Here is a 25,974-nt window from a genome sequence, read left to right as displayed (position 1 = left end):
CAGCAATCATCATCTCCTGGGTGCTCAGCAGAAGATGGTGCAGTATGACTGCTAGCCATCATCATCTCCTGGGTGCTCAGCAGAAGATGGGAATGGCCTGGCTGAGTCACTCCATGTCTGCCCAGGCGTCCCTGACTGACCTCACCGAGGTTGGCTAAAAGAGCACCACAGTGCAATGCCCCGGAAGTCGATGTCGATGCTAGCCTCGGAACTGTGGACACAGTCCGATGACTTAATGCACTTAGAGCATTTTGTGTGGGGACACACACAATCGATTGTATAAAAATGATTTCTAAAAAAACGACTTCTATAAATTCAACCTAATTTCGTAGTGTAGACATAGCCTAAGTTTCATGTGTACTAGTGCTTCTGGAGAAAAAATCCCACCAGGAAGTCTATGGGAATCGATTCTCTGGCACCAGTGTCAGACTTAGCAGCAGGAGGCTCATTCCTTCCTGCGTCAGGCCAATGTATAGGGGAGGAGGGCCTGGGTCCAATTAAAGTCTCATAGCTTTGTCCATGAGGTGGTTTTGGAGACAGAGTTCCAGCCCTTCTTGAGTACAGCTGGGGAATGAGCAGCAGATACTGCACCTCACTACAAAGTGAGCTTCTCTGAGGCAGTGTAGGCAGCATTGGTGGTCATCGCTGACCAAGAAGGATCATGGGCAAGAAACACAGAGTTTGAAGCCCGGAGTGCAGGGCATCATCCAGTACCCACAAAAGGTATGGGGGACTGTTCCCCCAAAGATTAATCTAATACTAAAACTATGAAAACACTAAAACTATAAACTGTATAAAATGCTAAAACTATTTACAAAGCTATATCTTATCTTAAGAGATGAAGACAAAGCCTGTTCCAACCTGGACAACAGTGAGAAGAAACTGGAGAGGTAGTCAGTCTGCTCCGCTGTTTATCCCATCGGTCAGTGGCACAAGGTTAGCCAGGGTGCAAGCACAGACTAACATACATGATTTTCAAATCCTCCAGCTCCACATGCATGGTGTGCATGCATAACCCCACAGTGGAGACCATCACTCAAAGAAGAACTGAAGCCCACTAGCTGTATACAGTAGAACCTTAGAGTTACAAATACCTTGGGAACGGAGGTGGTCCGTAAGTCTGAAATGTTCGTAATGCTGAACAAAATGTTATGGTTCTTTCAAAAGTTTACAATTTAACATTGATTTAATACAGCTTTGAAACTTTACTATGAGAAAAACGCTGCTTTTAACCATCTTAATTTAAATGAAGCAAGCACAGAAAGTTTCCTTACCTTGTCAAATCTTTTTTTTTTAAACGTTCCCTGTATCTTTTTACTAGTTCGTGTTTCACACAGTATTGTACTGTATTTGTTTTTTTTTTTTGTTTGGTTTTTTTTTGATCTCTGCTGCTGCCTGATTGTGTACTTCCTGTACCAAATGAGGTGTGTGGTTGACCAGTCAGTTTGTAACTCTGGTGTTCGTAACTCTAAAGTTCTACTGTACTTGAAAGGAACTGGAGAAACAGGATAACCTTAATCTATTTTTAAATATTATCTGTCCCTGAATCGGGAGGCTCCTGTACATTGATGAGTCAGGTAATGTCAATGTGACTGCTGACAACACAGACAGCAGGTTACAATTGTATACAAAAATTTAGTGTCACCTACAGCAAGTTTAGTTATTGTGTAACATAATAAAGCTATCTATATAAGATTATGATTTCTCTTTATTTGAAAATCTTAATCCTTGGTGATGCATATAATTATACCTGAACATGACACAGATTCCTGATTTTTCAGGCACTGTTTTTGACTATTTTAAGGTGTATTTTTATAATATAAACACACACACACACACACACACTTCATAATTTAGTTGCCTGTTCTTGAGTTATCCAATATTGTTTGTGTTTTTCATTATGCTATATTTCAACATAATGATGTTTCCCAAAGTATGCAGGCTATCCTGTTGTCAAGCCCTTTAGTTATAAAGACATTAATCCCATGCTTGCAATTCTTGTATCTGCATTCCTGTTAAATCCATTATCAATCACATGCTAGATTGTATTAAAATATTGCATAAAGCCCATCTACTTTAAAGCTAAGCAGAAAAGATAGTTAAGACAATACTTTTATTACATTTTCCTATGGTCTTAATTTACATTATCTAGAATTAAAATGTGATGAATAATATAGAATTCACTTTTGAGTTCCATTTATGTTGCTTGTTCACATTTCATAATATTTTCTTGATAACGTTTACCCCCATACTTATTTTGAAATATTGATTCATGCTTTTATAGAATACTACAAAACTTTTTTTGGAGAAGCTTTCTGACATAATTACATATAGGTTTTAACCTTCTTTTATAGCACTCTAGCAAGCATTTTGCAAATTTAGGAAAGAGATTCTACTAGCTGACTCACTGTAAAATCCACCAGAGGGTTAGCCGTGTTAGTCTGGATCTGTAAAAGAGGCAAAGAGTTCTGTGGCACCTTATAGACTAACAAACATATTGGTGCATGAGCTTTCGTGTGTGAATACCCACTTCATTGGATGCATGCATTTCCACTACATGCATCCAACAAAGTGGGTATTCACCCACGAAAGCTCATGCTCCAATACGTTTGTTAGTCTATAAGGTGCCACAGAACTCTTTGCTGCTTTTGTAAAATCCATAATAGTCTTTACCTTATCCTGAGATTATTCTGTTGCTGTGACATATAGTCTACATATGAGATATTTCCCCATAACTTATTGGTAAAAAGCACCTGTTGGATTTTATGAATGTGCCACACACTCTACAATTGAAATTCATGACTCACACTTACATAAAATGAATCTCTACTGTTGTCTCATGAAACATTATATATTTAGAAACAATTTTTGCTGGACAGTTGCAAAAGATAACTAGGTAACCCATTCTGCAGGTGGGGATCAAACGTTTCCCCAACTTGAAAAGTTTCCGATTTTTCCCCAAACCCAAAATTACTTAGCAAAACAATAAATAGCACATTTGTTCAGCCTTCCTGAGGTAAAGCTCCTGAGAGCAAAAATTCTCCTCTTCAAATAACAGGGGGTTAAAAGAGATGACTATCACTGTCTGATTTTAAAGAGATTGTCATCTCTCTTCAAACCAACAAAGATATGTGGAACAAAGCACTGGAGAAGACAACGGTGTTATAAGGAAAAACTATTTCTTACATTCCTTCTTTGCAGGGAGGAAGAACTTTAACAAAAATGTAGCAAGCTAGAAGATAGGTGACGTTAAAACCAAAAACACGATTTACAGCAACTCTGAAAATGAAGAACTGTATGTTGGATTTTATGGACATTCTTTCCTGATAAACTCTAGACCTACAAGCCAAGTCACCCATTAATATAGAAGGCTTCCTAATTTAAAAACCTAAGGACAGCAGGGCCCCATGACAATCCATCTTTCCAAAATTTCTGAACATCCTGATGAAACAATAAATCCTCTAGACAGTGTAGAGAAAAGGTGAATTATTTTGCCATGTGCAGAGAATTTATAATAAGTTTAAGACGGCACCTGAGACTCTGTGTTCAACAAATTATAGAAACAAGATAAATAATAAATATTTAACTATACAACCTACACGGCTCAACTCCAAAACTCCTGCAAAACTCTGCTTTCATAAAAACCTCAGGCACAGTCAAACAATTTCCCCTACCAATGTGTGGAATCAATAAATACATCTTACAGCAGGTCCTGCAGATCAATAGAGCCAGGCTATTTGGACCTTACTTATGGATTCTAAGGGAGGGGAAATAGGTATTGCAGATCTTATTCATAGGAACAATGAAGGGAGTGAGTGGCATTCTGGTACTTCTTTGGACTGTCTCCCCCACCTACAATCTTGCAGCTACCATCAGCCTCCAAAAAACAAAAAACAAAAAAAACATTTATTCAACACAGCATGGTGATATACTTCACCACGTGTCTTCTGTTATTCCTCAATGGATTTCTGAGTTAGCTTTGTTTAAGTACTATTTTAAGTGCCCTATCAATCATGCTTATTTAAAAAGGTGAATTCAGTGTTGCCAGTACATCTATTATGGACAGTGGACTTCACATAGTTGGAAAAAAAAGTCTGATTCCAAGCACCAGGGAATTCCCATAATTATTAACAATTCATGCCATCACTGAAGTAACGGATGTGACAGACTTGTGGCATGGGAGTGAGTTTCTTCCTTCAACAATAATTTGGAAACAGTAAGTTCCATTGTAAGATAAATTATTGTTCAATTATTGTCATGGTTCAGAACTGTCCAAGGCACCCAATAGTTAAATGGTAAAATCCTCAGTTTATGTCTAGTGTATGTTCAAAAAAGGATTTGTTTATGATGTTGGACTTTCATTGTTGTTTTTGAATGACATCTGCTATTTTCAATTCTAATTATGAGGAGACATAAAAGGAAAGCAGATACAGAGCTTCTTTTGTAATTATGTACTGTTCTATAATCGACTACTACCAAAGCATAGTAGATGATGTAGCTAATAAAAGCCTACTGGAACTACTGGATATAATCCTGAAAATGAATTGCATGGATCAGAATTATTCAATTTTGAAAACTTCCTACAGTTTTGTGGGATACTGTCCCTTGTCTTAAAATGGAAGAAATAAAAACACCACCAAACAAAATTAAACAAACACCACAACTGCCTTCAAACCAGAAGGCAAGCTAAGCCTTTGAAGCACAACTCACCATAGACTGTAATCACTGAGAAGGTCAGGGAGGACACAAAGACTTAAGAAGTTTACCTAGAGGAGACTAATGCCAATCCAAACAGATTTTAAGGAATCTGTAAACACCTTTGGTGGAAAAAGACAAAGTAACACTTCAGATTTCCAACTTTACAGTTACATGGATACTCTGGAATTGATCTATAGGACACCTTCAAAAGAATCTGTGCATGTCTCTGAAAATTATGCACCTATGAACTATTTGCCGAAGAAAAAGGAAATGGAAGTAGCTACTGTATTTTAGTCTTCTTTTATTTTAGAGTTTTACAAGACAAAGGGGTTTTATATTTTAAAATTAGAAGCATTTTCCTTAATTCTAACTCCCTCATCCTGAAGAACAAGCAATTTTTTGTTTAAATGTGAATTTAGAATTTCAGACCAAAAATTTTGTAATTGAAGTGCCTAACTTGAATAAGCGGTCTTATCGGTTCCTACAGTATATTTTTTCTAGTGCTTTGTCCAACCTAGTGATGAATAACTCAAGCAATGGGATTCTTGTAAGTTACATCAAACATCTCTGCCTCATTTTTTTCTCCCTATCTATGCTATGGAGATATTTCTTCCCCACCTCGCAACAATTTTTTAAAGTATTTAAGTCAGTATTTGTAAACTGCTGAGATCCTTTGGTGCTCTAAGCAGTTACAATTAATATAATCCACAGCCAGATGGACCAAATTTCTGAAGCAGGTCTTTGGATTCTGTGGCACTCTGGGTGCATGGAGTACATTCATACCCACAGTAGATTACATGTAGGGACTAGCACTTGAATAAGAATGGCTTGATACTTCTACTAACAGGATCATCAGTGAAATACCTAAGTTTTACTCTAAATTGCCATCACTCATCGCTAGGTTTCAGTTATTCTCTGTTGAAATTAATGGAAAGTTCACACCTTTTACAACTATTATTTCAGGCTGTCTGCAACGTCAAACAGAGAATACTGCACTGGTTTGTACTGGGTTCGCGTTTTCAAAGTCATCCTCACGAACATTAAGATTAGACATTAAAAAAAAATTCTACTTTATTCTGAAGGTGTTTAAGTGATATGAATTTTCACCAGCTGCCAGTTTGCCACACACTTGCTATCTTGTTTTAAATCAATATCCTCCATATTTCAATCACTGTTTGGGTAAATAGCAATCATTAAAAACTAAGCAAAAATGTCCCTGGGTGATATTAGATAAAAGACATATTAGTCATACAACTTCTATTAAAAATTCTACACTCCATCCTACTTATTTTTTCTTTCAACGCTGAAGCTGAAACTGGAACTAAAAATAAACTGTTTCATTTTTTTCTACTTAAAGTATCACTAAAACATCATTGCTGGTATTAACTATATCAATTTAAATAGTTTTTCAGAAACTTAGCAATTACTACAGCATGGATAACTTATTAATATATGTTTAAACAGATGTTCACTCAAACTATTTGAATGCAGTAATGAGTTCTATTAATATACTGTAGAGCGTATATCATTTGTAATTTGGCAAAAAAAGTTGCCTATTTCAACGTACCAGTAGTTAAATAGTAGAGATGAATCTGACTTGGAACTCACGAGGCTTCTATCTGGGTTTGCCCAATGGGAAACAACTGCTTCCAATCCCACACCCAGCTTTCTTCCTATATAAAATACGCTAACGCCACCTTTCACCCAAGCCATAGTTCCTTCTCTCTTCTTCCTCCCCATCCCAACAATGAATCCCTCTTCCTGGATTCCCTCCCATATCCTCCTGATTCTATTCATAAACTCTACCTAGTTTCCACAGATTGTTTTTGGTTTTTTGGTGTGCTATTGTGATGTATCATATTTTCAGGTTTTTTTTCTATAAAAGTCCACTTGTTCTCCTCACCCACCCACCTCCAAATAGGGAAACTCTAGATACAATCGATCCTCAAGAAGCCCTTGAAAACCACTCGACATCTGCTCTTCTCCCATCTCTTTAAACTAACCTCATTATCTTTGCTGTTGGCTCCGCTGCTCAGAAGTATAATGTTCCAAGTACTTCGCTCTGCATCAAGAGACAAGAGTGGAGGGACCAGGAGCAAAGAAAAGAGAAGTCACCTGCTTTAGGAAAGGCTCAGTGTACAGTAACTCCTCACTTAAAGTCGTCCCAGTTAAAGTTGTTTCATTATTAAGTAGCTGTTCTATTAGAGGTTTCAGAGTAGCAGCCATGTTAGTCTGTATCCGCAAAAAGAACAGGAGTACTTGTGGCACCTTAGAGACTAACAAATTTATTTCAGCATGAGCTTTCGAGAGCTACTGCATCCGAAGAAGTGAGCTGTAGCTCACGAAAGCTCATGCTGAAATACATTTGTTAGTCTCTAAGGTGCCACAAGTACTCCTGTTCTTTTTGTTCTATTAGAGTTGCGCAATGTTCTGTTATAAAAGCCTTCACCACCATCAGTGCCTGCCGGTGGGCCCCGCAGATCAGCGCCTCCCCTCTCCCTCTCCACGCCTCCCACAATCAGCTGTAGCCCCAGAAGCCTATGGCTGTCTCCAGCTGTGCAGTGATCTAGAGGTCCAGTGCCTCTGCATTGTGTGTTCCGAGTGTACCATGCAACCAGGCAGATTGGTTCCCTTATGAGACGACTGGCCTCCTCAGCACTCTGGGAGTGGGAGGAAGGGGCGGCACATTCAGTGACTAACTGGAACAGGCATTTGTGTGATCTGCTGCTCAGAGACTAGCAGACACATCCCCATCGGTGCTGGGGAAGGATGCAGCACAGTGTCACTTCCTATGTGCTGCCGCTTGCCAGCTCTGCCTGGTTCCCATGCTGAGCCCAAACCCACAAAGCTTGCACGGGGAGGATTCTGCAGGCCTAGGAGTGGGGGTGTTGTTGGCCCACACCCTTACCAGGGCTCTGGGACCAGAGGATATTCACTTACCTAGCCACAGCTGTGAGTCAAACCGCATATAATGTCTTTTGTCTGGCAAAATGTTTTGAAGCTATTTATTAGATTTTAAGCATTATATACACACATACACACAGACATGCAATAGGTTTAGGATATTTTAGATATAGTTATTTATAGTTTGAGATGGTTTTGAGTGATTATTAGCCAGGCTTTTAGAGGCTTTTTTTTAGTTTAGCTGATGGGGAATTTAGATGTTAGCTTTTTGCTTGAAGAAATGCTTTTTTGGACTTTTTAAAGCAAATTGTTTATTTTTATAGTTAATATTAATACAAAATATTAATATTAACTATATATATATATTACACTATATAGATATATACACTATATATATATTATAGTGATTTTAGTATGTAATTGTATTGGTTTATATTGAATATATTTATTATTTAAAATGTTTTAGCATTTTAGTTATAATAATAATGTTAGGAGTATTTAAAATTAAGGTTATTTATTTTTAAAATAAAAAATAAAACAAAATTAACAAAAATATTTTCATTAGCAAACTGAAAGTATGCAGCTGTTTGACCTTGTCTTACAAAGACAAGATTATTTTTCACTCTGTGGTATTTGGTTTTTAGCTGGTAGTGGTTAAACATACAAAATGGCTGAGAGCAGTACTGTCAAGTTCTGAGGTACACGCAAGAATGTCAAATTCTGAGGTAACAGAGACAACTAATCAAAAATAGCATGATAGAAAATATAAAATGATGTATGGTATACAAAAGGTAAAGTATGCACTCCTCTTTATTCTCATAATAGTGGGCATTCAATTCCTATGTTCCTTCCTTAATTCCTGTGTTTTATTTTTAAATATTATTTTCAAGCTTCAGGAGAGTGGATCCCCAGATAATGTGAGTCAGTATAATTCCACAGACTTCAATGCAAGTATGCAGATTTACACCAGCTGAGGATCTGGCCCCACATATTTAATGCAGGCAAAAGAAAAAAAAATCATTAGATATATTTAGTAGCTTGTGTCAAACTATACAATCGCCTCATGTAACAAAGCAAAAAAACAGTATTTATTCTGGTTTCCGCAAATTTGTTTTGATCTGCATATAACCAGCTAGTTGGAGGATAAACCCTAAATTTGGGGCTGGAGGAGAACTTTGCATACATTCAAATAAAAGATTTTCAAATGCTGATGTTCACTGAAATCCTATTCTTAAGCAATAACAACAAGACGTGCTACAACCTGCTCTCTTTTTTACATATTTACTTTTTCTTAGTCTCTGTTGAAAGTTCCAAGGAGGCATAATATTTTATTTCTAACTAACAATACTATTAATGTAAACTGTATATTTGGATTTCATGCGAACGTAGATAGTGAGGTTGGAAGTTATTTCACTTACCCTATTGATATTGCTGTTGCTTAAAATAACCTGAACTAGGTTTTTCTTAAATTCTTCTAGCTTCTCAAAACACATTTTCAGAACATGATTAGATAAATTAGCATCAGTTATTAAATTGATCAAAACAGAAACTCCTTCTGTCAGAAAATTTGAGACAGGAAATTTAGGATTCTTGAAAAAAGTAAGCAGGCCATCAAGCAATCGAGAAACAGAATCTGATATTGTGGAGCAGTCACTTTCAAGCTTTGTAAAGACTGTTTTCAGACCTCCTGCTTCAGTCAGTTTTCTTAGTTCAAGTAGATGTTGCAAGAACTGCATGTGAGCAGCCAGAGTTTTTTCCTTGCTAGTACAATGGGTATTCAATATGGGAAGTACTTCAGAATTAAATGTACAAGATGAAGTGTTACAACTATGCTCAGAGTGCCCAAAGTTATGGGATGTGTCTACAGTATCATATACACAGTCACTAGATACATCACACCCAGAATCTTCTAGCTGACTTGAGCAATTTATTGTAGGGTTTATATGTTCTTGATCCAGCAGAATTTCAGTAAAGGCATCTGGGTTTCCTGAAATAAAAACATGAAAGTTATATTTATATTTCTGAGACACTTTCACAAAGAATATACTATATCTAATCCAGTGTTTTTAACATAAATCTTAAATGCAAAAAATGAATAATACAGTATAGGTTGTTTTCCAGCCATCAATTTTAATACTAATGGAATTTAAAACACATTTTAATAAAGTTAGAAATCTCTGAAAACAATGCTTATTGAGATTCTGCCTTAAATAGACAGCCCAACCTGTATCTCTGATAAAATCCTTTGAGCATTTTAGGAGTAACAGTTTTAATCTAATTTTAAATATTCTGATGGTTCAAAGACTTCATATACTAAGTTTAATTGGTTATACAATAGGACTTACGCTACTATCAGTTCCAAAGGAACGAACTGTATGCCATTCCCCATCTCCCACTACCTTTTTCACTACTCTTTCCGCTTAAAGAATAGTATTTTTGTAAATTTTAAAGTTAGTTAACATAATTGTATCTACTAAGTAATCTCATTCCAATTTTTTCGTTGTCAAATATCCCTGAAAGTGACCTATTTACTTTGTCATTCAAGCAAATCAAATTATGCTTTGCATGGGAAAACACATGAATGTTCTTCTACTCTCTTCCGCACTACGCAAGGGAGGACAGCTTACGAATATGAGTCTATGCAAGTATCACATTATGGGTGCTGTTAGGAAAAAAAAATTCTTGGATTTTGTCTATGCCTGGAAAATGGATTACTATTACTTTTTATTTGCATTACCGTACCATTCTAGAATGTGTTAACATGCTTTAAATAATATGTTCCTAAACAATTTAGAAGCTAATCTAGATTCAACTGGTTAAAAATGTGTAAACTGATCACAATTAACCTTTAAAGAGAAACATTCAATTTGGGGGGGGGAAAAAGTCAAAGAACATTTTGGACGGAAATGTGTTATCTACAGTTGTTATAATAACACCTAAATACGAGAACTGAAAAAAAGATTAGAGCAGAACATTTCTCAGGGTTTTTTCCACTTTACTTTCTGCATTTAAAAAACACTCTACAGTACTAGTCTCTGATGTCATGTACTTAATATCTCATGCACTAGAACAAGAGTCAGGAACAACTAACTGAGGGTATGTCTACACTACAGAGACTATACTGGCATAGCTAAATCTCCACAGCAATGCTGGCATAATCCCACAGAGTAAATACAGCCCACATTGACATAATGGTTTTTCCCACTGGGGTAGGAACACCACCTTCTTGAGCAACAGTAGCTATACTGAAGGAAGCATTCGTCCATCAACATATCTGCATCTTACTGGGGGGTTCAGTCAGCAAAGCTAAGTCAGTCAGGGGTATGTCTATTAGCTATGTCTACCTAATTTTTAAGTGTAGACCAGGCCTCAAATAGCCAACAACCTCATCCAGAGCAGGAATTTTCCTTTCCTCTTTCAAACACACAATAGCCTAATCACCACTGAAGAAAAATGCCCTGGGTACATCAGTCCTAGCCAACTACTGCCCAATGTCAAACCTCCCATTCCTGAGCAAGATTGTAAAGAAGATAGCAAATGGCTACATCAAGCTCTTCTAACTGAAGTGAACATTCTATACACATCTTAATCTGTTTTCAGGCCAGGACACAGAACCAAAACCACCTTAGTGGCACTGATGCATGATCTCCTCCTGTCAATGGATAAAAGACAGACATCCATCCTCATCCTCCTGGACCCCTCTGCAACACTGGACACTGATGACCATGATATTATGCTGTCTCAAGAACATAAGAATGGCCATATTGGGTCAGACCAAAGTATCCTGTCTTCTGCCAGTGGCCAATGCCAGGTGCCTAAGAGGGAATGAAGAGGTAATCATCAAGCAATCCATCCCGTCACCCATTCCCAGCTTCTGGCAAACAGAAGCTAGTGACATCATCACTACCCATCCTGGCTAATAGCCACTGATGGACATATCCTCCATGATGTGTCTCACATGAGAGAGAGGGCAGGGGTCCTGGATAATGTGCTAAAATGGGTTGAGTCCTTTCTGGATGGATGCACGTAACAAGTAGTGATGGGAAACTGCACCTCCACCACTAGACCTCTTACTTGTGGAGTACCACAAAGATCAGTTCTCTTTCCAGTCCTTTTCAACATATAGATGGAACCACTGGGTGAACTAGTCAGATGCTACAGATTCAAGAGCCAGCAACATGCAGATGATACACAGCTCTACCTATCCTTCACCACATATGACCACACCATTACCACCACGATGGCCTCAGTGATTAGATGAGCTCAGCTCCTGGATGAAGAACAGCTGGCTGATGATGAACCCGAGCAAGACAGTGGTGATGCCAGGAGGCAGAGGAAAATATTCTGAGGAGATTTCAGCCACCGTGCAGTCTCCATTAGTTGCAGATACACCCACAATTGGGCAATTCAGGAAACTCTGTCCCATTCTGGCAGATGAAAACCTGGTCTCAGTTATTCATACCTTTGTCATCTCTCAACTGGATTATAGAAATGCAATATACCTGGGCATGATGCCATCAGCATCTAGGAAACTCCAGCTACTTCAAAACACTGCAGAATGTCTGCTCAGCAAGACAGGCTACTGCAAACACATCCATCTGCCCTCTACTCTCTGCACTGGTTTCCCACAGAATTTTGAAACAAGTTCAAGGACTCTGGCTTTGGCTACACTTGCATTTCAAAGCGCTGCCGCGGCCGCGCTGCCGCGGCAGCGCTTTGAAGCGCTAGGTGTAATCAAAGCACCAGCGCTGGGAGAAAACTCTCCCAGCGCTGTCCGTACTCCACTTCCCTGTGGGGAATAACGGACAGCGCTGGGAGCGCGGCTCCCAGCGCTGGGGCTTTGACTACACTGGCGCTTTGTAGCGCCGCAATTTGCAGCGCTGCAGAGGGTGTGTTTTCACACCCTGCTGCAGCGCTGCAAATTTGTAAGTGTAGCCAAGCCCTAAGTCTTTATCTTCAAGTACTCCATATCCTGCGAGTAGGATATCTAAAAAATTGTCTAAAGCTCCAGGCTGAAGGCCATGGTCAACTCCTCCACTCTTCTGGAACAATGGAACTCTCAACAGTTAGAGTAAAGCTTGTCCATGTGGGTGGTGGATCTTTCTCCAGGGGCAGTCTGAGTCTGTGGAATGAACTCCCCCAGGAACTAAGGATCATCATAAATCTCACTATTGTCCATAGCAGTTGCAAGGCATGTTTTTTGACTTGCTTTCTCTAATGTGAACACATAGCAACAGCAACAGGTATATTTATTTTTTAATAAAACCCACACACATACACTACCCAAACAAGACATAAGACATTCCACAGCACACACTTCTCCCTCTCGGGAGAGGATGAGAGAACAAACAATATGAGACAGATGTGTAGTCACGTTGCTTAATGCTCTACTGCAAGTCACTCTGATATTAGGTGATGATCGCAGCATATAAACCTATATAGAACAGAAAATGAGGACAATACTCACTGCCCTGCCCTGTGCAGAACTTATTCATGAACACTGCCCAAAACCATTCAAATGCACATCTAACTAACAGCAGCAAAGCTAAAACTGATTTGAAGGTGCAAAAGCCTACATTATTTCAACATGAAGATCTAGATTACTGTACTGGTTAAAACAACTATTTTAGGAAGCCTGTCATTTTTGAGACAATTTATCCTATATAAATAATTAAGAATTATTACATCATTTGCAAGATTCCTAAGACCTAGATAAAAACCTAAACAATCAAAACATTGTACTTTTAAAGATTCACTGAAGACCAATTATTAAGAAATCTATATATCAAATTATTTTCAATATGTACAAAACAACATTTTATCCTTTGAGAGACAAGCAACATTTTCTGAGAAGGACAATAATGGAGCTCATTTGTGGGAAATAGCCCTGCTTCTTTCTCAGTGGCAGGGACATTTGGTCAGACTGCAGACAAAATGTACTGTCCCTGGAAGTGGGGATGGGGAGGAGACTGTCTAGAAAAAGCCTCCCCACTTCCTCATGGGGTCTGGAAAATGTTGCTGGTTTGTTGGGCAAAGAAAAGGGATGCACTGTTCCCAGGAGAAAGGGGAAATGAGAAGGATTCATACCATTGCTGTCTCCTCACAGGTTTGCTACATAGTATTGGTCAACCAGGCTGCAGGCCGAGCTAAGGGCCCACAAAAGGGTACTAAGGCTGCAGAGGGGCGGCCCAGGAATAGGCAGAGGCAGCTGGTCCAACCCACCTTGCCAGTGATGAGTGGTTTACAGAATGCAGTCCGCCCCAGTGAGCAGGGGCTAGATGGTGACTGGCAGTAGCCACTGAGACAAGATGGAGATAGGGGCTTGGGGGTTCCCCTGGGTGGGGTGACTCAAATTGTGGGTTGCTGCTGGGGGCAGAACCCTGGTGCAGAGGGACACTGGGCTCTGGGAGGGACACGGAGGCCAGCGGCAGGCGAGACACCAGCCTGGAGAGGGTGCTCCGGGCTGGAAAGAGCTAATTCCCTGGACAACCAGCAGGAGGCACCGGGCCGGTGAGTTGTCGCCCCGCTACACTATCACTTCCATACATTCCACTGTTTGCGTTCCTGCCCAAATCCCTGCATATAAGTTTTTGTCAGGGTTTGAGGAAAATAAGTCTTCTCTAATCCCAGAAGAATAACTGCAAACCTATTTTGTTCAGTTCTCACTCCCATGGGACAAAAATCTAAGATCAACCCGGGAGAGGAGGGGAAAGGAGGCAGTTTATCCCACAGCCAGAGGAGGCAGGAGCATAGGGTCCAGATGCATTTGCCTCGTCATAGAATCATAGAAGATTAGGGTTGGAAGAGACCTCAGGAGGTCATCTAGCTCAAAGCAGGACCAACACCAACTAAATTATCCCAGCCAGGGCTTTGTCAAGCCAGGCCTTAAAAACCTCTATGGATGGAGATTCCACTACTTCCCTAGGTAACCCATTCCAGTGTTTCACCATCCTCCTCATGAAAAAGTTTATCCTAATATCTAACCTAAACCTCCCCCACTGCAACTTGAGACCATTACTCCTTGTTCTGTCCTCTGCTACCACTGAGAACAGTCTAGATCCATCCTCTTTGGAACCCCTTTTCAGGTAGTTGAAAGTAGCTATGAAATCCCCCCTCATTCTTCTCTTCTGCAGACTAAATAAGCCCAGTTCCTTCAGCCTCTTTTCATAAGTCATGTGCCCCAGCCCCCTAATCATTTTTGTTGCCCTCCGCTGGACTGTTTACAATTTGTCCACATCCCTTCTGTAACAGGGGGACCAAAATTGGATACAATATTCCAGATGTGGCCTCAACAATGCCGAATAGAGGGGAATGATCATTTCCCTTGATCTGCTGGCAATGTTCCTTCTAATGCAGCCCAATATGCCATTAGCCTTCTTGGCAACAAGGGCACACTGATGACTCATATCCAGCTTCTCATCCACTGTAATCCCCAGGTCCTTTTCTGCAGAACTGCCGCTTAGCCAGTCAGTCCCCAGCCTGTATCAGTGCATGGGATTCTTCCATCCTAAGTGCAGGACTCTGCACTTGTCATTGTTGAACCTCATTAGGTTTTTTTAGCCCAAGCTTCCAATTTATCTAGGCCATTCTGGACCCTATGCCCTACGCTTCAGTGTAGCTACCTCTCCTCGTAGCTTAGTGTCATCCACAAACTTGTTAAGGGTGCAATCTATCCCATCGTCCAGAACATTAATGAAGATATTGAACAAAACTGGCCCCAGGACTAACTCCTGGGGCACTCTGCTAGATATTGGCTGCCAACTAGATAGTGAGCTGTTGATCACTACCTGTTGAGCCCGACGATCTAGCCAGCTTTCCATCCACCTTATAGTCCAGTCATCCAATCCATACTTTTTTTACTTGCTGGCAAGAATACTGTGGGAGACCATATCAAAAGCTTTGCTAAAGTCAAGATATATCACATCCACTGCTTTCCCCATATCCACAGAATCAGTTATCTCATCATAGAAGGCAATCAGATTGGTCAGGTATGACTTGCCCTTGGTGAATCGATGCTGACTGTTCCTGATCACCTTCCCCTCCTCCAAGTGCTTCAAAATGGATTTTTTGAGGACCTGCTCCATAATTTTCCCAGGGACTGAGGTGAGGTTGTCCGGTCTATAGTTCCCCAAATTCTCCTTCTTCCCTTTTTTAAAGATGGGCACTATGTTTGCCTTATCCAGTTGTCCGGGAACTCCCCCGATCACCACGAGTTTTCAAAGATAATGGCCTATGGTTCTGCAATCATATCAGCCAACTCCCTCAGCACCTTTGGATGTATTGCAACCAGCCCCATGAACTTGTGCATGTCCAGTTTTTCTAAATAGTCCTTAACCTGTTCTTTTCACCACTGTGGGCTGCTCACCTCCTCCCCATACTGTGCTGCCCAGTGCAGCAATGTGGGAGTTGATCTTGTCTGTGAAGACCGGGGCAAAATAAGTCCCCTGCTGAGGTCAGCAGAATGGCGAGGGGGCGCGAGGATGAGGAACAGAAGAGATACTGAAGGAAAGAGACAAGATATGGAATGGTCTGCCAGAACCAAATTTGAGGCCATCCTCCTCCCCACTCCAAAGAACAGGCAGAGCATGTACAATGAGCTGCTCTTATCACTGGGAGACAGAGTACTGGGCACATGACTCAGTTCCTGATCATTTGGTCACCAACACTTCTATCCCATGATGACCAGTCTCCATAAATGCTTACAGATGTGGGTACTCAAGAGCAGCACATTTCCAGACTGATGAATAGCGTGAATATAAAAACATGCACAGAGTCGCACTTTTTTCCCTTGATAATTAAAGTGTGCAAACTTTAGCTCTGCCCCAAAATAAATACTATTATTTCATCATCAATCTTAAAATACCAGTATATTTTTATTAATTAATATTTGTCACTTAACAGTATCCTTTGAAAATATTTTGATACCAAAATCAAGACAACAAAAATATACCTTTTTAAAAAAATAAAGGGGTCAGTGTTAAGATTGCTGGGCTGGGCTGAAATGTCCATTCTTTTTTGCTTGATACAAATGTGTTTACATTTATTATGTAGTGTGATAAACTCAGCACAGACAACTGCAAGGGGAGGAGAGAGTAGAAATCAGTCTCAGAGGGTTAAAAGGCCCTCCTCCCTATCAACTGGAGGGTAACTACAGGTCAATCAGGTTCAGTTGAGAAGGGGTTACCAAAGTATCAATTAGAATCAGCTGAGAGGGAGCTACCTGAGGTTAATTAGGATCAGCTGATTCCAACTAAGGGCTGCCTGAGACCTTTTTAAACCCTCCCCTGGGAGGAAGGAGGGGAGGAGAGAAGAGAGAGAAAGGAGTCCTGCTGCCAGGAGGTTAGGAGCAGCAAGACAGCTTTTATAGACCTTATTTCTTTGAGTCAATAAAATAAATTCTGCCCAGGACCTATTTACATCCTCTATGTATTATTTCAGAATAGTTCTGCAGATGGTAAATGCTTGCAAGATTCAAATATTGAGCAAGCAACACATTTTCGCTTTAGAGAGATTTTACACCAAGTACTCTAGGGCAGTGGTCCCCAACCTTTTTTGTCTGTCGGGCGCCAGATGACGAGCCACGGAGGACCATGGTGGTGGACGAGCATCCGCCGAAATGCCGCTGGCAAGTACTGTCATCCAGAGACGTCACCGCCGAAATGCCGCCAAATTTCAGCGGCATTTCAGCGGATGCTCATCTGCTGGCCAGTAGACAGGCACACTTAGACACCCCGGCGGGCGCCATGGCGCCCACGGGCACTGCGTTGGGGACCCCTGCTCTAGGGTTTGCTTATATACTTCAGTGGACCTTTACAAAAAAATTAAAGAAAGAATGGTCTTTTCTGATTAAAAACACAGGACTGTGATTCAAGAAAGCTGGTTGTACTACACATTTCCCATTTAAGAACAGACTCAGAGAAATGAGCATGAATCAGGCATTCAGAATTCCTGTTCTTCTTTATACTAAGCACCGCAAGTCTGTTACAATGAGATTTTCATAGCAGTTTACCTTCAGTGTGAGAAGCGGGATCACCTTTTACAGAAAAACATCCGAAACTAAGCGGATATACGTTTAAACCTAGACATTAAGATATGAAGAAGAGTTCTACCAAAAGAAAGGAAATGGCATTGTGTACGCCAAAAGCCTAATGGGGAGAACTTGTCTCATGCAAATTGTACTCCATTTTGCTAGCTTTGAATTAGTAAGAAGAAATTGTTTTGGTTTTATTCTTTGCTTTACATGTTAATGATTGTTTTTAGAATAATAGAAGTGTTATGGCTGAAATTCTTGCTTCTGAAATTATTTACTGGTTTGTGTATGAATGAAGAACGTATGGCATGCTAACAGAGAAGAGACAGGAGGCACCAGTACTAATGGGCCGGATGGTCAAGAGGGGAGTGGGGAAGTCAAGAGGCACCAACCTTATTATCAGAATGATCCTAATGGCAGATTGACGACCCTAAAGCAAAGGCATACACCCCAAGGACAAGATGAAGAGTGGAGCCAGAGGGACAAGATAAGAAACCACTGTGGATACTCTCAGTAACAACCCAATATAATGCTGATTGGGAGCAACCTTGACTACCTCGTGATTAACAGCTCCGATGCGACACAGCAAGGTCCACAGACTTGTATGGGAACGTATTACTATAAAAGAAGGGTGTATTGCCAGGGGACTTTGGGTTCGTTCTTCATCAACATCGGAGCTTCCGTCGCGTCCAACAAAGACCCAGCTTCAGCTCCTCCTCTCCCTCTTGTGCAGTTTCAGCTAGCCACTGAAACTGACCAAGCAACACTAAGGACTGGTAACTATAAGATCCAGCTGCAGAACGTGTGTGTGTGTGTGTGTGTGTGTGTGTGTGTGTGTGTGTGTGTGTGTGTGTGTGTGTGTGTGTGTGTGTGTGAGAGAGAGAGAGAGAGAATGGAAGTATGGATTATACCCTTGAAAAAGATTCTGTGTGCTTCTTATACGCATAACAATTATGTAAGTCTGGATGATCAATGTGCAGAATCTGGAGAATTAACGTACATCTAATGGAACTCAATCTAAGAGGCATAACTACTCTACCCTGAGACTGTCAGTGCTCCTGAGGACTGGAATTCAGTGCTTAACTGGAGAAGCAATGTTTGTTGAATTTAGTTACGGAATGAATGCTATGATAGTTGTGAGAGCTAGCTGTCTGAATTTAAAGTACTATATCACATCTCATTAGAGAATGCTCCCAACTTTAAATACAAAGTCTCAGCTGATCGGAGATAGTCATCAGGACAGGAAATGTAACAATGCTTCCTGAAGAGGTCCAATCTGGGTAGTGTTGTGAGGAGCAGAATGAGGTTCAAAGGCCATGCTCTTTCTCCTTGCTAAGTTGGAATAAGGTCAATGACCACCCTATGGAAGCATTTAATGTTGGGATTTGTACAAAAAAAAATACATCTGCCCATCCCTTGCCCAGCAATTAATTCTGCCCCCACACCAATCCTGGTCTCCTAGTTCCCACATCAATTCCACCCCCACAATTGCCTTTCATACCAACTGTCTCTCCGCCAGCTCCCACCACCCATAACAATGCCGTACCCAGGCCCATATCTACCTCGCCCCCAAACCCACATCTGCCAGGCCTCCCAACCCCCCCAATCAGTTTTGCACCCCTCCACCACCACTTAAACTTCTTCTACAGCCCCCGGGGTTCTTCGCACTCCCCCCACCAGCCTGGGGGGAGCTTGTCCCCAGCCCTCCTTCCCAAGGTGGGTGTTGCAGTGAGGGGGAGGAGGTGCTGTTTGCCCACAGCAAGGAAGGAGAGGGGTGGGGGAGCAGCATTGTGCTGTGCTGCTGAGCTCTCTGCTCCCTCCTCCTACTCTCACCTCCTGTGAGCTCTGCAAGTGAAGGGACAAACTCTTCCTGCAGGGATGAACTTCAAGAGGGAGCTGAAGCTTCTTGCATAATCACAAGAAGAGTGCCTGTCCCCTCTTAAATCCCATCTCTCACACAAAAAAACACAGGCAAATCAGCAAAAGTGTGTTCATCCTCAGCCCAAGCCTGTGATTGGCTTCCCTGTATCATGTGTCTGGGTCTGTCCTAAATCCAAGATATTCCAGGAACCATCCCACTCTGTATGCTTTGCTTTTGTCCAGGAAGAGGTAAGTGAATTCCCTTCCCTAAAGACAGTACTATTGCTACCATGATTTTGGAGAGAGACCAGGGAGTGGGGGAGAGCACACATCTAAAATGGTATGGTAAAGCTTAAAAGCAAAAAGCTCTCCATCTGTCCATCTGACTTCACTGCCCTAATGGAAGTGGGAAAGCAGGGGCTGCTTGCCCTGAAGTCAGTTTTTCCCTAATCCTACCTGGTTCCTTGCTTGTTCTGCCCCCAAGCTGTAAGCAGACTGGAGTAATGTATCTATGGGCCTTAGCAAAAAGAACAAACTAGTTTTGGAGGTAAAGAAAGATTCCTTCTGCTACAGCAAGTATCTCCAGTAATTTAAATCAATTGACTGTGATTAGTCAGATGAGCTAAATTAGAAGATGCGGGTGGGGGGAATGTACCCCTTGATGACTTTTGCTAAGATACATGTTGGCTAACTGAATTACAGCCCTTCAAATGCATTAATCTAAAGCTGTATCTACCCTCTAATACTACATTCACCAGATGTATGCTAGAACGATTGGAGCCAATCTGCAATTTTCTGTCCATTTTAAGATTAGCAATGCCTTCCTGAGCTGGAATACCAGGTGTGAGCTTTTCAAATCTCTGCTACAGAGACTGACTCACTTGCTTGCCAAGAAGCAACATGATCCTTGATTTGATGAGCTCTTATTAATGATGGGTAAGGAAACCTGCCTCAGAGGATAGCTAAATGTTTCCACTTTGTCTTTTGTGCTTCTCCAAACCAAAGAGAGACCGTCAGCTGACCTAAATGTTTTGTGTCCTTTTCCCTGGAAAATTGCCAAAAATCCCATCTTTGTCATATTTCAGGTTTGAGCAGAAGAAAGGGATAAAAACCTCTTGATTAATATAAAACCTGAATTCGCCCATGAAATGAAGCTTGGCACAGTTCTCAAAACTGTTAGGATAAAAGGTAACAAATGGAAAATTAGAAGAGGCAGCTAGCTCATTTCTTGCCTGGCTCAGGTAATCACAACTAGGAGTGCCACTTTAAATTAACACAATTCTAAAGAAATAGTGGCCATTGAACAGTGGTACAGTGTTTTGAATATTAGACTGAATTTCCATGAAATGTATGCAGGGCTTGATGGCTTTTAGAAACACTTTAACGAGGCATGAAACCCCACAAAGAAGCCATCCATAGATCCTCTGGTAGTAGTAAGTGATGGAATTTGACTCTTCAGGTCAGGGAAGGGCAAACTCTTTAGTCAGGGGAGGGCGGGATTGCCAGCCCTGTGGCACAGCCGGGCTAAGGCAGGCTCCCTGCCTGCCCTGGCCCTGCACAACCCCCGGAAGCGGCCAGCACCATGTCCCTGCAGCCCAGGGTAAGGGGGTGAGGGCAGAGGGCTCATGCACTGCCCTCACCTGCAGGCACCACCCCCCGCAGTTCCCATTGGCCAGGAACAGGGAACCGCAACCAATGGGAGATTCGGGGGGTGGGGGTGGTACCCGAAGGCAAGGGCAGCACGTGGTGGAGCTGCCTGCCCCACGCCACCCCCAGGAGCCCCTGCTGGACATGCTGACCACTTCTGGGAGTGGCGCAGGGCCAGGGCAGGCAGGGAGCCTGCCTTAGCCCCACTGCCACCCCAGAGCTACTCAAGGTAAGTGGTGTGGGCCAGAGCCCACACTCCAAACCCCTCCTGCACCCCAAACCCCTGCCTTGAGCCCCCTAACACCCTGCCTTGAGCCCCCTGCCACACCCCTCCTGCACCCAACCCCCTGCCTTGAGCCCCCTGCCACACCCCACTCCCTTCCCTGAACCCCTGGCCACACCCGCACCTCTCCTGCACCCCAAGTCCCTGCCCTGAGCCCCCTCCTGCACCCCAACCCCTTTCCTTGAGCCCCTTCCTGCACACCACACCCCTTCCACACCCCAAACCCCTGCCCCAACCCTACATTCATGGCCCTACATACAATTTTCCCACCAAGATATGGCCCTTGGGCCAAAAAGTTTGCTCACCTCTGCTTTAGGTACTGTGACACAATTATTCTTTTCTGGCTGAACTGGAGAAAATTAGAATATTCATAGGTAGTATATGAAAAGAGGAAATGCCCCCTATTTGCACAACACAATGTAGGGAAACTCCAGACTTTTCTGTACTAGTCAGTGAGATTTGATAAAGTGTATTGATGTCCGAGTTGGACGTCTGGAGTTGGATGCCTGATCTGCACCGATTAAAGGACTCTTCTATAACAGACACAAATCCATGTAAGGATGAAACGAAGGCTAACTTGGCTACAGTCATCAGGGTGAGGTATGTGAACCACCTTCACTGTGACTAAACTAGGGCTGAGAGACTCAGTATCTCTTGATAGAGACTCCATTCCCTGGAACATATCTGCTCTTCTCTGCCTCAGGATTAATAGTACCTCTCAAAGCAGAGCTTCACTCCTAGCCACTGGTTGACTGAGGAGGTAAGACGCCTCCATGAACAAGACTGTAAAATACAAAGGTTGAAATGCAGAAGTTCCAGGTGAACTGATTTCATTTCCAGTTGGTCGACATGTTCTGCAGACCACACATCCCCAATTACAATATCCTTGGTAGCCAATACAGAGGAGCAGTCTATCCTGATAATGAGCCTCCCACACTCATATCTTTTAAGCTCTTCTTGTCACAGATGGCCAGCGATTGATTTAGTATTCTGAAGAGCTGAGAGTTCCTCTTCTTGAAATACTGCTTAAAGCAGTGGTCCTCAACCTTTTTCGTCTGGCAGGTGCCAGACGACGAGCCATGGAGGACTGTGGCGGCGGATGAGCATCCACTGAAATTCCGCCGACAACTGGCAACGTCAATAGGCATCACCACCGAAATGTCGCCAACAAGTAGCGTCATACAGAGGCATCGCCGCCGAAATGCCGCCAATTTTCGGCGGTATTTCAGCAGTGACGCCTCTGGATGACGCTACTTGGCGGCATTTCAGAGAATGCTCGTCTACCAGCCAGTACACAGGTGCACTTAGATGCCCCAGCGGGCGTCATGGCGCCTGCGGGCATCGCATTGGGGACCCCTGGCTTAAAGTATGGTAATGTGTATGGGATGGGGGTGTTGAGAAAGGAGGCTGGGAATATACCAAGAAGGGAAGCAGAGATATACAAAAAAGGGGACAAAGTCCAGAAACTGCCAGAATGGAGACCCCCAAATAACACTGAATGCGGATGAGCAGCATAAAATTGCCTCCTCCCCATTTCAAAAAATAGGGGAAAGAAACTCCTCCCATAGACAAAAGTTAAACTAAAACACTGGTGTGAAAAAAAATCATGCCACTAAATAAAACTTGACCACATTTTGTTTTTAAATCATACTTTCCTGTGAGCCAAATCACAGAGAGGTGCAGAGAGATCTACCAGCATATTGCACTAAGCCTGCAGCATCTTGCAACTCAGTCTTCCTCCCCACCAACCAGTCACAACTTCTGGTCTCAGAACTTCTTAGACTTAAGATACAAATTAGAAAATGATTAAAATATTATCCTCTATCATTTTTTTCCATATAGATCAATATATTACATATTAGGCCCAAATGCTGATTTTTAAGTCTATTTAATGTGGTTAGAGATAGAAAACTAAGTTCATAAGTTCCAAATTTAAATATGGTACATTAATGTTCCCATTACATTAAAACTAGTAGGCTATGCTGTGAAAATTTAAAAAGTCTTGCCATGATATCTTCTGAAATTATCCAATATGCTGTAGACAGCAACAGACTGAAGACTGATAGCCAAATCCTATGATATTTTATTTTCTACTGTGAATAAAGATTTTTTTTATTAACTGAATAAATCTCAAAATTTTTACATGAATTCTTGTTATAACTGAAACTAGTGTCTCGCCACTGTACACTTTTTGGAAAAAAACAAAGATTCCTGCATTTAAGACACCTTTACCTACGCATAAAAATATACTATTCCTAAGCAAAAAAACATTCTGATATTTTGTCTTTCAAATGTTAGTGCAGTGTTAGATGTTATTCAAAAACAACTTCAGAGACTTACTATTTTCCAAGCAGAATCTTGGACAGATCTTGTTCAAAAGAAGCTCCTGACGTAATCTAAGGACTTCAGCTTCTAAGGCTTCAACTTTTGATCTCCATTTAAAATCCTGTCCAGAAATAATTTTAGCAAGATGCTCTGTGTATTCTTTGCTGCTTTTTCCTGGAGGCTTTGAGTGGATAATTGCCAAAGCCAGTGCCAGCTTTGATATTTTCAAGTACCATGCTTGATGTTCTTTTCTGTCTTTTATTCCTATCATATAATGAAAAAGTCACAGTAAGTTTTTTTGTTTAGTGAGTTATGTATCTCATTTACTGATAGCTATATTCCACAGTGAGGCTAATTATCTTTTTCTCGTGTGGCCTTAGATCAATCAACAGAAACACAAATCTAAACAATTACATATAGTATGAACATGAAACATGCAAAAGTAGCACGCAGGCAATGTCAGTAATCATATTCAGTTTGGTAGTTTGAAACTAATAGTGTGACTAGTATGCATCTCAAACAGGCTTACCTTAGGAGGAAAAATATTCTAGTGAATATTTTAATGCACATTTTATCCCAACACTAAGTTCTAACCTCATGGTTACAGAATGTGTACTGGATCGTACATACTTTATCCAGTACATAATTTTGTTAAGTGTTAAAAATAAAGGAATATTATAAAAAGATCTTTATAAAATGACCCTAGCTTGTCTTTTTGTACACTTGATATGTTTGGATCCAATGACAGTGACTCCATAATTTAGGTCAAGTGCTGTAGCTATTTTTAGAAATCTCACAGTACCTTCTTTACGTTTTGTGAAATGTGCAGTGAAAGTGTTCATAAAATCGAAAATGTGCTGGGTCATCATCCAAGACTGCCATAATACAAAATATATGGCAGAATGTGGGTAAAACTGCAGAGCGGGACACATACAATTCTCCCCCAAGAAGTTCAGTCTCAAAATTAACACATTATTTTAAATGATCATCAGCATGGAAGCTTCTACACCAGCCGTCCCCAAAATTTTTGAGGGTTATGCCCCCCCTTACCCCTGTCCGTACTCCCTCATCCCCTTCCCCTCCACCTCCCGGAGCCAGGATGTGGCTCTGGGGACGGGAAGGGGGGATGCGGACAAGGGTAAGGGGGCAGAGGCTGGGGCCGCAGCTGGAGGTATGTCTGGGGCCGGGAACGGGGCTGCAGCCAGGCCTGCGGCCAGGTGTGGCTTTCCTCCCAGTCTTGCCCCTAGCCGGGAGCAGAGCCAAGCCAAGGCTGGGGACGGGGCCAGGTGGAGGGCCAGGAGCTGGGGACACAGCTGGGGGTGGGAGGCACAGAGGAACTGGGAGGTGCTTTCCCCCAACTCCGGTCAGGGATGACCCATGCCCCTCCATGCTCGTCCAGATGTTCCTCCACATCCCCCTAGAGGGGTGCACCCCATACATTGGGGACCTTTGTTCTACACAGATATAACTGCCAGCGAGAAGTTTGAGGTGAGGTGTTAGGGAAGCTGTCTTTGACCTCTTCATAACAATGGTTTGAATGGAATACTATTCTAGCAAGACCTCACCACATCAACTGGATTTTTTTTTCAGGGAACTTCTGCATTGGATCATGGCAAGATTTTCATTTTTTTTTATAGAAATAAACATGACCTCTCCAAGGGCAACCAAATCTAAACTTTGCAGTGAATAAAAATAGATTTTTCTCTTTTAAAATTTTTGTTTTTACTTTTTAAAAATTAAAATTAAAATACAAGTTTATGTTTTTAAATATGTCAACTTAAAATTGAATTTTAAATAGGTAATCTATGTTAAGGTCTAAACTTATAACAGTCAGTTAAAATCATTTAAATTAAATACAAAAAATAATATTAAGCACTACACGTGTGCTACCAAGTTTAAAAGTCAAACCCCTCAACTAGTGGAAGTCACTGGCAAAACACTTGGAACCAGAGTTAGTTGAAGTGCTAAACCAGCTTTTGACAGCAGCAGCCTCTTCTGCAGGTGCAGAGAGAATAGTTTCTCCATTTCAGTTTATTCAGTTCAGTCAAAGTTAAGAAATCATTTGGAAGTTGAAAAAGCAGAGAAGCTTGTTTCCTCTTCTAATCTATGATTAAAAACTAGGTGTGAGAGGATGAGATCTGCTAGTTCTAAAATCTTGAAAGACAGTAACCAGAAATCATCAGTTCAATTCACTAACTACAGACACTTCATAGAATATCAGGGTTAG

The 25,974-nt window shown here is 41.5% G+C and overlaps 1 protein-coding gene across 2 annotated transcripts in view; it reads right to left on the bottom strand.

The window, feature by feature from the left end:
* The window catches only part of MEI4 (meiotic double-stranded break formation protein 4), a 131,664-nt gene that overhangs the window by 89,018 nt on the left and 16,672 nt on the right, over positions 1 to 25,974 (bottom strand). For both annotated transcript variants that reach the window (XM_045010936.1, XM_045010937.1), the window contains exons 2-3: positions 23,763 to 24,011; positions 9,021 to 9,589 (exon numbers count right to left, since the gene is read on the bottom strand). In XM_045010936.1, the coding sequence (XP_044866871.1) occupies positions 9,021 to 9,589; positions 23,763 to 24,011 (818 nt within the window). The remainder of the gene's footprint in view (positions 1 to 9,020; positions 9,590 to 23,762; positions 24,012 to 25,974) is intronic.

The sequence above is a fragment of the Mauremys mutica genome, chromosome 3, assembly GCF_020497125.1.
Source record: "Mauremys mutica isolate MM-2020 ecotype Southern chromosome 3, ASM2049712v1, whole genome shotgun sequence".
NCBI classification, from domain to species: domain Eukaryota; kingdom Metazoa; phylum Chordata; order Testudines; family Geoemydidae; genus Mauremys; species Mauremys mutica.
This window is presented reverse-complemented; position numbering and strand designations above follow the sequence as displayed.